This window comes from Heliconius melpomene, chromosome 20, assembly GCF_056956725.1.
Source record: "Heliconius melpomene rosina isolate 202511_hmr_F chromosome 20, ASM5695672v1, whole genome shotgun sequence".
Lineage (NCBI taxonomy): Eukaryota > Metazoa > Arthropoda > Insecta > Lepidoptera > Nymphalidae > Heliconius > Heliconius melpomene.
The window spans coordinates 1,744,297-1,756,291 of record NC_140408.1 but is presented as its reverse complement, the minus strand read 5'-3'; the positions used below and the strand labels follow the sequence as shown (position 1 = coordinate 1,756,291).

Sequence of the window (11,995 nt, the reverse complement as noted above, 5' to 3'; positions counted from 1 at the left end):
AGGTATGTAGAGACTGTAGGGATGACGTTAAAGCCGCTATAATAGTTAAAGTGAGGTATCGGAAGAAAGGGCTTGGTGTGCACATTCCAATACATATTTTATTTATTCTTTATGACGCACTAATTTTACGGAGCTCTCGGTGGGCGACCCCGACTCGCGCTTGTCCAGTTTTTATTTAATAAAAACGCAAAACACTTTGTAAAAGCATTTTGTAACTATTTTTATTAATGTAAGATATATTTTATATACATACATACATATGTACGTCATCTTTAATGGCTGGCCAGTATTTTCAAAATAATAAAGAAAATCTATGTAGGTACTTCATATCAAAATTTTGGACTGTCATGTAAATTACAAGTCTATTTTAAATAAATTAAAATAAATTTATAAATTTTTAAGTATATAAATGTGATTTAGCGAAAAAGTATATTATGAGAGAAATATAACATGAGTCTTTCGGATTCAATGTTTTTATTTGAGATAACTATAAAGGACTTGAAGAGCTATATGAGATGCAATGAATTTATAGTAACAGCCGAATTTCAACATGTTTTTAAAATATGTTTCAAAAATTCAATGTTAAATTCTGCTTCAAAAAATGTGAGGCTAATGAAGCTAAAAGAAAAACATAGACAAAAAATGAGCTGTCGAAGAAAGACAGGTGATAATGTTAGATTTTTAAACAGACAATCAATATTAATAACTCAGAAGTCTTCTTCTTTAATTTCGAATATGAAACAATATCCTTTAGAAATATCTTTATATAATAGGACCAATAGCACCCGTAAATTGGGCTTCTGTGATGTTCAATGGAGCAGATTTTTTGTTAAATATATACGTAAAAACAAAAGAAATTCACCTCTTCAAGTTCAAGGGAGATTTAATATTTACGATGAAGTAAGTCTGAAGCGTATTGCTACGATAGATGTGACTATAAAATTATTATATTTAGGTGAAAAAATTACAAACCAGTTAAAAACCGTCACCTCCGATTACATAAATTATTCCAGAAACACTCAACTTGGTACAAACTCACGACACATAAATCTTTCTCGGACAGTAACTGACCTTTTAAAAACAAAGTCTGTAAAGATAACAAACGATGTCATGAAATACGTTCCCATGAAAGTAAGAAGCGAGTCGAATATTATTCGTAGCATGACGTCAATAGTTAAAAAATCTTTATCATATTCTTCAATCAATCACAAAAGCCATAATATTTTACAGTACATATTTGGTAATATAGAGGCTCCCCTTAATAATAAAGTGTATTGCGTAAGCTATTTTACTGTGGAAAATGACAAAAACGACATAGATTCTCCGAAAGCGACGGAAACTGAAGAATCACAACCGGCAAGTACACAGAAAATAAAATTTACTAGATGTGATTCTAAATGTCAAAATGTATCTGATAGCGCGTATTCTCTAGATTTATCAGAGGGAGCTGCGCAAATTGATGTTACAAGATGTAAAGAAATAGATTGTAATAGTAGAGATCATAGGAAATTACCACCGCCTCCAGATGACCGAATTCTTTTAGATTTAACTAATACAAGGAAAGATTGTTGTGAAAAAATTGAAGAAATAATTGGTGGAGTTAGTACTAAAATGAAAGTTGGTGACGATCCTTGTTTTTGTTGTTGTGAATGTACATTTGGTTATGTGAAGAAAACCACTTATTGTAGCATTTGCGGAGGATATGAGATAATAGGTGATGAGTTAACTAGGAAGCCAGAAATTGAAATGCCTATGCCTTGTCCATTCTTTCACAAATTAGTAGATAAAAGTAAACTAAAAACCTGGAGTACTTCAGGTAGCGAAGGCAAAAAGAAAGATGATTTTAAAGTTATGAAAACAAGTTCATCTCAAAAAGGAGTAACTTCCGACAGACGTACAACAGCAGCTAGTGACAAAAAAAGCGTTGAATCCGAAAAAGACTCCAAAAAAGGCAAGAAAATCCACCAAAATGATCGTTTTAAATTTAATTACGGCTATAAAGGTATACGTACGTATTTTATTTTTTACTGTACTTCTCTATCTGCATTAAATTGATGTTAACACACTAAATTTAATTAAACTTTAAAATACACAGCTCCTCAAATAGGACACAGTAAATGTGTATTACCATGTTCCGGTACACTACATAATGTCCCCAAGAACATGGGATGGCTTTGGACTTCTGAAAATATTCCAGGAATGAAGGTATTATTAATAACTTATTATTATTTTGGGATTTACAAGCACGTCTTTTTTTTAATTTTTTTTTTTAATTTTTTATAGTTCCGACCTCAATGGAAACCTGGAGCAACTAGTAAACATGTAGCGAGACTATTAAGAATAGCTAAAAATCCAGGAGAAATTATTTCAAAGAAGAAGCGAAAAGAAACAGGCAAAAGAAAACGCCCATTAAAACGTCCTCTACTAACTGTACATAAAAAAGAAGGCGAGTTCACTGTTACGATGGAAACGATGAAACATTATTGGAAACCAAGAGCTCTTAACCAACATCCTTATGAAGACAAGCCTGTGGTGACATATACAATAGGTAGGACAGAAGAGGAAAACAGAGAACGTCTTAAAAAGAAGGAACGTGCTCAAAGGCGACTCGAGAGGGCGCAACGTCACTTTATACAAGGTACCTTTAAAAATATGTGCAATGAAATATGTTTGAAGACATACCAACAAGCTCTTGGTTTACTTCCTGAATCTGAGGATCCTGCTTGTATGTGCTATCCAGCATTACCTGCGCCAAACACAACAAACATGAATGTCTCCTGCTCTTGTTCTGAAGATAGCATTTCAATTGGCTCTGAAACAGATTCTGACGAGTGGATAGTAGAATTTACTCCTCCTAATGCCTTGTTTGATCCATCTTATAAAGGCAAGAAAATAATAAAAGCTGATATCGCAACACAGTATACATACTTAGATTATAGAGTTAAGCTTCTTGATAGATTCGGCAACCCTGTTCCGAGATTCTTTAAAGGACCGGATGGAAAACAGCAATGCAGTGACTTGGGTGGATTTTGGAGTCCAGATCGTAAGTGGCTAGAAATTAATATTGACGGATATATAGGTCCGGATGAAAGATGGGCGCCAAATTTATTTATTGGACCAAATGGAGAACAAGTTGATGCGGAAACAGGAAAATTCCAAGCTACCAATGGTAAATGGTTGGTTGTTGGGATTGACGGATACATTGATAGTGAAAACAAGTGGAAATATTACCCAAAACAAACAGGTCCATTTAAAAGAAAACCATATGGCGATAAAGAAAGTAAAAAGGGAAAAGCAATCGACAAAAAATCTTACTCTAGCTGGAGTTGTTTTGGCGATGTGTCACCAAAACAGTTGTCAAAATTAGGAATTTCAGGCCACGGTGGTGATAGAAAACTATTAATGTCAACTTTAGAAAACATGTTAGCAAAAGGAGAAGATGTTAAAATACCACAACCAAAAACTATATTTCATTTACAATCATCATCAAAGAAAAAAACAAAAAAACCTCAATGGAGTAAAACCAAATTGAGTTCTTCATGTGTATTTGACCTACACAAATGCCATCACTCTATACCTTCAGATAAAGGAATCGTGGCTGTGGATGATTACGGTCATAAGACGTATTTTAGATTAAAAAGTTCTAAGAACAAACGACCCAAGGAACGGTTGGCTGCCCTCGCTAAAGAAGGAATAAGTCTGAGTTCATTCCATGTTCCGTGCTTCAGTTCATTTGTAAGTTCAGAAATAATGAAACAAAAGCTTCGGGAACGACTCTTGTCTCTTGAGAATAGACATATTGCTACGCAAGCATGATCTGTGCTGTTTCCCACTCCATTGTAATTGTTAGGTCGTTGTAAGAGTTGTGAAATGTTATGTATAGTCATGTGATAAGTGAATATTATTTATTTTTGGTAACGTGTTAAGAAAAATTCGTAAACGTTGTAATTTGTACATATTGTGTAGGAAAATATAAAAATATAGTTTTTTTGGTAGGAATTAGTGAACGAAATAAAATAAGTAATTTGTTTGGTTAATTTCATTTATCAGTAGAAAAAATAAATGTATGATATATTATGTAATAATGAAAATGTGATGACATAGACATAGACAAAGGTATTTTTTTTTTTATATTTATTTTTATGATCTATATTGAAAACGAAATAGGTATGTAATCTAATTAAACATTCTCAGGTGCATCATCAATGGAGACCGGGAGCTGTTTCTAAAAAATTATTACGTATCCTTAACAAAGCTAAACTAAGAAAGCCTAAAGTCGAAATAACAAGACCAATAAAAAAAGTTAAAAAACAAATTGAAGATAAACCTACTTTAGTTGTTTGCAAGAGAAATGGTGCATATCATATTCAAATGCAGCCGTCAAACAGTACTAATGATAACAATACGATGTTTAAACCGTTAGTGTATAAAATAGAATCAACAAATAATATGGCCAAAGTTCAGAAAAAGGAAATGTTTAAAAATGAATTAATAAGAGAAGCAGTAAAAGGAATTTGGTCGGATTTCTATTACCCAGAGCTTTGTGAACAAGCTTGTTTGAAAGCTCTTGCTGATACTATTGAATTACCTGAAGAATATTATGATGAAGAAACAGACATAAAAGGATGTGAAACCTATGACGAAAAAGAAGATTGCCTAAGCTACAAGTCTTCTGAAATCGATTGGGAGATTCAGTTCACGCCACCATTGATGTGTTATCAAGCCCGTCGTCAGAAGGGAGAAACGGTCGATTTACAGTCTTAGCCATATAGTCAACTAGCGGACGCGCGCTGCTTCGCCTGCGTATTGCTTAGGGGTGAATTCTAATAAACCATGAAACACGTGTTCAATGAAATATTTTTAAGAGTCTAAGTTTCAAATTTTATAAAAATCGGTGGCGATTTAAAGATTTTTCCTTACGAACTTTCAACCCCTTATTGGCACCCCTAGGGGGAGAATTCTAGAAAACGATGAAACACGTGTTCAATTAAATACTTTTATAAATCTAAATTTAAAATTTTATAAAAATCGGTGCCGATTTTAAAAATTTTCCATACAAACTTTGAACCCGGATTTCACCACTTTAGGGTTCATTTTTTTCAAAATCCCTTCTTAGTGGATGTCCAGATTACGAAAGTAAACATCTCTTCAAATTTCACGTTTCTACGCACAGCGGTTACGGCTGTGCGCGCGTCTTACCTCAGTCAGTGAGGACAAGTCCTTTTATATATATAGATATGTATTGTGTAAATTAAAGGACAAGTAAATGAAAACAAAATTGCTCTAATTCCATTCGGGTTTAATGTTAAACTTTTGTCTCCATAACACTACGTATGTCAGAAAGTTTGTATTATTATTTTATTTTTACTTATATATTTTTATGAACGTTAGTTGGTTTCATTTTTGATGAGATTAAATAAAAAAAAGTTTGTACTACGTATATTTATTTTTATTACTGAATAATAAGTTCAACATATCCCATATGACCAGAGATAGCGTGGTGTGAGGTGCTATCCTGAGATACAGCGGGCCGATACCTTTATACAAGCCGTGCAGGCCTTCAGTTTTGTATGTCTTTCGAATGCAGTCCAGTGCTCCTTTGTAGAGAAGTTCACCTTTTGATGCTGGACCTATATGATAAATATAAATTATTGAAATGTATTTCTTTTTATTTCATTTATATTGAAAATATGATAAACATCATGTAATTAACTGAGAAAGAATAAGTGTTATTAATTTTTTGATTGTATCCCATTGTTTTTACTTTTAGTCATAAAATGTGCAAGACATTACGTAAACCTAGCATGTTAAGATGCAATGTGATAATATTTTATTAATTATTATTACACAAACACAATGGCAAATGGTCAGCTTTTTTGAACATACACAAATAAGCCCAGTATTATGATAATGTTTTTATGAATAGTTTCGTTTCCACCAACCATGAAATAGTTCATATTTATACATCGTTAATGTCAAATTGTTTCCGAAAAAATATTGGAAGCAGTAGATCTGATCAACAGGCTTCGAGATTGTGTTTTCTTAATGGATAACTTAGTAAAACATTTTACCAATAACGTGAGACATGATATTTTTGTTCCTATTTAAGTTTTCTACGATCCAGAGCATTTCAACTTTATTTTGGTACGAACAATAATATTTAATGTTTATTAATTGAAGTAGATATGTATATACGTTATGCCACTTTTGAATTAATAGCTTCATGGTTAACTATCAATGGATATTTTCTTTTATTAATTCTTCTAGTACTACAGCCTATTAGTATTTTAGCTTCTCCAAAGGTCGATTCAGACAGTTACCCTGATTATATAGACGTGTATTGACTAGATCCAGGGGCGTTTCCAGGACAACAGTGACAACTCCACATATGATGCTAGCGGCGAACGCGAGGGTGATAGGCGAGTGCTCCCAATAACCGTGCGCAAGCAGGACGTTTTTCATTCTGCAATGATTTACACTATGAATATGAGCTATATTTTTTATGGTTTGCCTAATTTATAAGTACTCATGCTATCGTCACAATGATAAATGTAATGTTAATTCAGATTTATTGAATATTGTTTTTTTTTAAATTAGCTTTCGTTCGCCCAAAAAACATAAAATAATAACATATATTTATCACATATGAATAAAACTTCTATAGTAGGTAGGTTCATATATATTTTATACATATTTTACTCTCAACTTTTTCTAGTCTACCTCCCATTCCTTTCAAACAAATAGGTAATTGAGCGACTTTGAGATATTCTAATATAAAATAATATTAGCATTTATTAGTAGTAGTTAGGTTACAAAAAAAAAACATACATATAATGTTTAAAATGAGATGAAATTTTACGTGTCTAATGGATTAACAAATTATGTTTTCCAGTGATCATGAAATTTACATATCAAGCGCCACAATGCTGTATTCAAATCATGAATCCCGAAAAACGCTATTGTTGTTATTCTAGTGTTAAAGTTAAGTTAAGTTCTAAGTTGTTAAACTAGATCCTTTGGACAAAATTCGTGTGCTATGCCATATATTAAATGTTAAGGAATAATTTTATTAAATTTAATAATCCTAAATTTGGTAATTTTGCAATGTTATTCTTTCCATAACATCTTAAGTAATCTGAATTCATATCCAAAAGATCTTCAATATCGAGACATTGACATTGATTTCTGAAAACTTTTATTAATTATGCATTATAAATTATACGTAAAATGCGTATGTTACCCTGATTGTAAAGTCGTACAGCGACGACGTCAAACGGGCATATCGCTAGCGCTACCATGAACCCGCTCAGGCAGCTCGCGGAGAACGCGAGCCCGAGGGGAGAGTGTTCGCATATTCCGTAAGACAGCAATGTTTCTTTTGCGCTGGAGAAGAAAAATTTATGCTTTGCTGACTTGAAAATATTATTTATTTCATAGATAGAGTTTTACATGAAAGTTTTCCTAGCTATTTTCCAGAATCGTAGTAAGACGAACAAAAATAATGGTTACCTACATCTTGACAAAGCGTTAACCAGTTATAACTTCAAGTGAAATGATGATATAATGTAACATGTTTTTATTTTATTTACTTACGTGGAGAAGGTGGTGAGTTGAGCAGCGCTGCCTATAGCTATTCTGATGCATGTTGCATTCACACCAGCAAAGAAACCTCTTAAGCCTTCCGTTTTATATATTTGAACGAATCCATCTAGCATTCCTACGTAATTAAGATAATAGGTTTTCAAAAATTTGGAAAATTTCGTAAAGAGAGATAGATACCTACGAGTACCTTTCTATTTTTGTTTCCTTAGTATATATAATATGAAAATTATTATTATGATTCCAACCCCATGTAAAGTTGTATATCGATCTATTCATTAAATTCGAAAATTGTTATCGTTTTCTATTAGACATTTTGAAAAAATAATTTTATTATCTTTGTAACATAAACATACCTTTATATGAATGTTGTCTTCCAACAGCTATACTGGGATGGGCGGCTGCTTGTATCCTAGTTTTTAATACTGATGCAGGATTCGCCGAAAAACCGCTCATTACGCCACTCGCACTTGACCAAAACATTGTTTTATAAATATTAATGTCTCCTTCTTTTGTCTTTGTCCATCCTTGCACTTCGGCTACATGGTACATCCCTAGTCTATTTAATAGAATATTTAAAGGAAAATTATGTAGTTTTTACTTTCTGTTTGTATAGGTATATTTAAATTCAATAATACTTGGTTAAATACAAGTTCTATATAAATTAATTATTTATTATTCTATTCTATTTATAATTATTAATTTTCTAATTGTAACTTTTTATGTTAAAAACATAAAAAGTTACTTGTGAACAATCACCTACATACGTTTTTTAGGGTCACCATTTCTTATGTAAATAGTAATTATTCTTATTTATTATAATTAGCACGCAATACAACGTACTTACATCAAAAAATGTATATTATTTATTATATCGTGTCGATTACAATTTTACTTAATATTTATAATTTAAAAACTAGCATTTCTAACATTTTACAGCAGTCATGGCCTACCCATGTTTACGTTAAATTCAATAACCCATTGTTTCAGACGACTCACCTTACAGAATTCATACAGAAACCAAACAGCATGGCCGGAGCTAATCCTTTCTGTAACGCTAGAGGCCCGTCGTTTTTCGCTATCACATACACAGCGTGGAAAATCCCTCTGTACCGCATATTGCTTTCAGAGCGGGCTCGGAGTTCCCCTTGTAACTGCAGCCTTGTTTTAACAACGTCCATGGGGTTTGTGAAGATGGTAGCGCCCGCCCCGGCTAGACCGCCTATTACGAAATCCATATTTGTATCTGAAATAGTATTAAAATATTACCGTAGTGTAGTTGTGTTTGACTGAACACGCGAAGGTGGCGGGTTCGATTTCCAACCAAGAAAATGTGTATATTTTTTTTGTTTTCTTGACTGATAAGACAGATAAGAAGGCATCCACAATTCAATATCTCTAGAATGTACCAAAAGAATGTACGAAGAGATCAACCCGCAATATTTAGAATGAAAGGTAGAACAGAATTATACATATATACATGTATTATGTAAATATATGCTATGTAAAAATGTATATTTATAAAAGTAATATTTTCTTATTCATTATTTTAAATAATTCTATTCAGGATACTTACCGACAAAATTACTTAGTTTCCAAAAATCCCAAAATTCACATCACATAACTACACTAAAAAACTTAAGTATATATTAATAAAAAAAGATAAAAGGTAAAATAGACAATTTTCCTATGTTTTTTTCATTAAGCCAGTTTGTTTATTCTACGATACACATTTAATACGTCGTGCACGCCTGATAGCCTGATTCGGCAGTGATACTGACGTGCGTGGCATTGAACCAGTATTGTGGACGACATTATGCAAAATTAATTCACCAATTATACAATAAAAAAAGCATTAACATTTAATTGAGGTAAATTTTATTTTCAACCTTGTTACAGTTTTTCAATTTAATCTTCATTAAATACTAATTTGCAATATTGTCTGTAGTACAGACTCTGTACTTAATTGGCACTCTAGGAAGGCTTGGAGTATTTTTTTTAGCTTTACTCTGTATCCCGTTGCCGCCGTCGCCGTGTAATAGAAATGTATCATAATTGTAATGTAAGAGGTCGTCGGGGCGCAGGGGCTTAAGGACGTGACGGCTTTTACAGAAAGAAAGAAGAAATCTCAGAAAACGTCAGAGAATTTTCTTATATCACCATTTTAAAAAGTTGTGAAAAGACGTTTGTGTGTTAAAGGTTATTAAAAAAATGAAGCATGTAAGTTATTTGACTTTGACTGTAACGCGACGATTGTATCCCCACTCGAGGGAAATTCATTATTATTTCTTAATATTTTCATTTCTTCTCTGGCACCAAGGCAAAAATGAATTCCCCTACTCAACACGCAATGCCTCAGTGAAAAGTGGTGAATGGGGTGACGTAACACTAGGCTCCCTCTGCTTTTCCTGCTGTATTCGAGATACAGTGCAAACCTGATTTATTTATTTCTTTTTATAATGTAATAATAGAATTGTTCCGTTTCGTATGTGACCGTCCATCATGACGTAACCTAAATAGAGATTTGGCAAACGTAGTAGGAAGAGTACGGTGGCGCCGCGTCATCATGAATGAACACCGATCGATATTCCATTATTTCATAGAAATAAGGGAATGACCTAGTTTTGACGGCACCACGGGTACTGTTTGTGCGTGATTTGCACCTTTAGATAGAAGGTTCCTCTAAAGTCGAAATGCTTGTAATCTACATATTGGTAACCCATTCTAAGATTCCATGACGATTTTACAGAAATGACAAATTAAATATTTGTCATTGTTTTAAATATTTGCTTGTTACTTTCATTCTGTGTCGTTCAAGCTTGCCACTCCCAATAACTCTTGCCACTCCCTTGTGTGGAAAGTTGAGAAAAATATCCGCCTCAGTCGCCTCATCGAAACAATTAATGTGACGAAATATAGTCAATAGATTTGTTCTGTAAATTATACCCTATATATAATACAAAGTTTAATTGGAACCACTTTGTATAAAGTTCCTGAGATTTGCGTTCAACCAAATAAACTCTACAAAACTATAAAATTAAGTGTATAATAAAATAATACGAGTAATAAATATATTTTTATTAATTATGTGATAATATGTATTTTGTTTCTTATTAATTATGTAAGGTTTATAAATTGGCCTTGCCGTTTATTATCGGCCTGTAATAAATGATAACACGAATCGTTGCAGTTAAATAGAAAGACAAAGATGTAAATTATTTTTAAATTTTATTATTCCTACATAATAATATGTAAAAAAATCTAATCAAACCAGCTTCACGCTGTATCCCGCACACAGCAGGGTAGGCAGAAGGGACCTCGTGTTAAGACTCTCCGTTCCCCACTTTCACTGAATTCTGGAGGAATTGCTGTTGAGTGGCGGAACTCAACGCCGCGCTTTAACTCGACAACAGAGCGAATATATATAAATTAGATCTATTTTTTTTTTATGGAAAAAGGACAAGGCAAACGAGCGTTAGGGTCGCCTTGTGGTGATCACCGCCGCCTCATCTATTAAGGATTGCTTTACAGTTACACCGGTCTCGGATAAAACAAGTTGTTTTAAACAATTTTCTTTTATGCCTTTATCACCCAAATCTTCCTTTTCCTGTAATTTAGCAGCATACATGTAGGACGCTGGAAACGCACCGTCACATTACATAACATTAGGTTCCCTCTGCTTACCCTCCTATGTGCGGAATACAAAATGAAGCTGATTTTAGATTGTTTTATATTCACGCTACTTATTTTCTTTTCCAAAGAAGCCAATCATTTTGAAAACCACTTCTAATTTATTAGGCACTTGACATATAGCAGTGATTCATTGATAAGTCAGGCTTCGCTGAAGTTATGTTGGCCTTCTGGTTTCTACCCTATTATTCACTTTGAATATCGTCATATTTTGTTTTGTTTGCATAGAATATTCTTAGAATATTCTAAGATGTCTACTTAATATTATCGTATAATAAAGTTAACCACCAAAATTAAAAGATTTTGGCATGGCATGATACATCGATGAAGGAGCAATATAGAGGCACGATCGGCCTAAGCGTTCGGCCTAAGCGTACTTTATTACTTAAAATTGTAGTCAGTAAATCGACTTTACAGACCAATTAAGTAGTTATTTTCTAAATAATATTAACATATATATTATTTAACCATCTCTAGAGTTTTTGATAGATTGTTTACAAAGTCTGATGATAAGACACTACCTTAAACTCACTTTATGGTTTCCTCGTGATTTGAGTGCTGGAACCCAACGCTGTACTTTGTGTTAAAAATTTACAAGAGCAGGGAAAAGGAAATAATATAAAAATAATCTATCAGCGAGGTCTAATAAACCCACTAGCGAAATATAAATATATATCTGAACATTACACCATATTGGTCCTAACAA

General features: G+C 32.9%; 2 protein-coding genes across 4 annotated transcripts; one reads left to right on the top strand and one right to left on the bottom strand.

The window, feature by feature from the left end:
• The first annotated feature begins 183 nt into the window (after positions 1–183).
• LOC146527466 (uncharacterized) lies at positions 184–3,960 on the top strand. The gene is made up of 3 exons (XM_085205091.1): positions 184–2,008; positions 2,096–2,205; positions 2,284–3,960. Exons 1-3 carry the CDS (start codon positions 451–453, stop codon positions 3,814–3,816), a joined length of 3,201 nt encoding a protein of 1,066 aa, XP_085061217.1. The 5' UTR covers positions 184–450; the 3' UTR covers positions 3,817–3,960.
• Positions 3,961–5,427: 1,467 nt separating this feature from the next.
• Positions 5,428–9,830, bottom strand: LOC146527465 (solute carrier family 25 member 35-like). Of its 3 annotated transcripts, none has more exons than XM_085205089.1 (6): positions 9,176–9,830; positions 8,599–8,845; positions 7,956–8,158; positions 7,594–7,717; positions 7,241–7,383; positions 5,428–5,630 (listed from the first exon to the last, which is right to left on the bottom strand). In XM_085205089.1, the coding sequence occupies exons 2-6, from the start codon at positions 8,835–8,837 to the stop codon at positions 5,434–5,436; spliced, it is 906 nt and encodes a 301-aa protein (XP_085061215.1). In that variant the 5' UTR covers positions 8,838–8,845; positions 9,176–9,830; the 3' UTR covers positions 5,428–5,433. The 3 variants fall into 3 exon arrangements, with proteins under 3 accessions (XP_085061215.1, XP_085061214.1, XP_085061216.1); XM_085205088.1 differs by lacking the exon at positions 7,241–7,383 and adding an exon at positions 6,321–6,463 and having other exon boundaries at positions 9,176–9,616; XM_085205090.1 differs by lacking the exon at positions 5,428–5,630 and adding an exon at positions 6,323–6,463 and having other exon boundaries at positions 9,176–9,829.
• Positions 9,831–11,995: the final 2,165 nt, after the last annotated feature.

Excerpts from the sequence above, each read along its gene's own strand:
- LOC146527466 (XM_085205091.1), top strand. The coding sequence starts at position 451 with ATGAGTCTTTCGGATTCAATGTTTTTATTTGAGATAACTATAAAGGAC. Across the intron at positions 2,009-2,095 it reads TTACGGCTATAAAGGTATAC|CTCCTCAAATAGGACACAGT; the intron begins GTACGTATTTTA and ends TAAAATACACAG. Across the intron at positions 2,206-2,283 it reads AAAATATTCCAGGAATGAAG|TTCCGACCTCAATGGAAACC; the intron begins GTATTATTAATA and ends AATTTTTTATAG.
- LOC146527465 (XM_085205089.1), bottom strand. The coding sequence starts at position 8,837 with ATGGATTTCGTAATAGGCGGTCTAGCCGGGGCGGGCGCTACCATCTTC. Across the intron at positions 7,718-7,955 it reads AAGACAACATTCATATAAAG|GAATGCTAGATGGATTCGTT; the intron begins GTATGTTTATGT and ends TTAATTACGTAG. Across the intron at positions 7,384-7,593 it reads CAACTCACCACCTTCTCCAC|CGCAAAAGAAACATTGCTGT; the intron begins GTAAGTAAATAA and ends TTTCTTCTCCAG.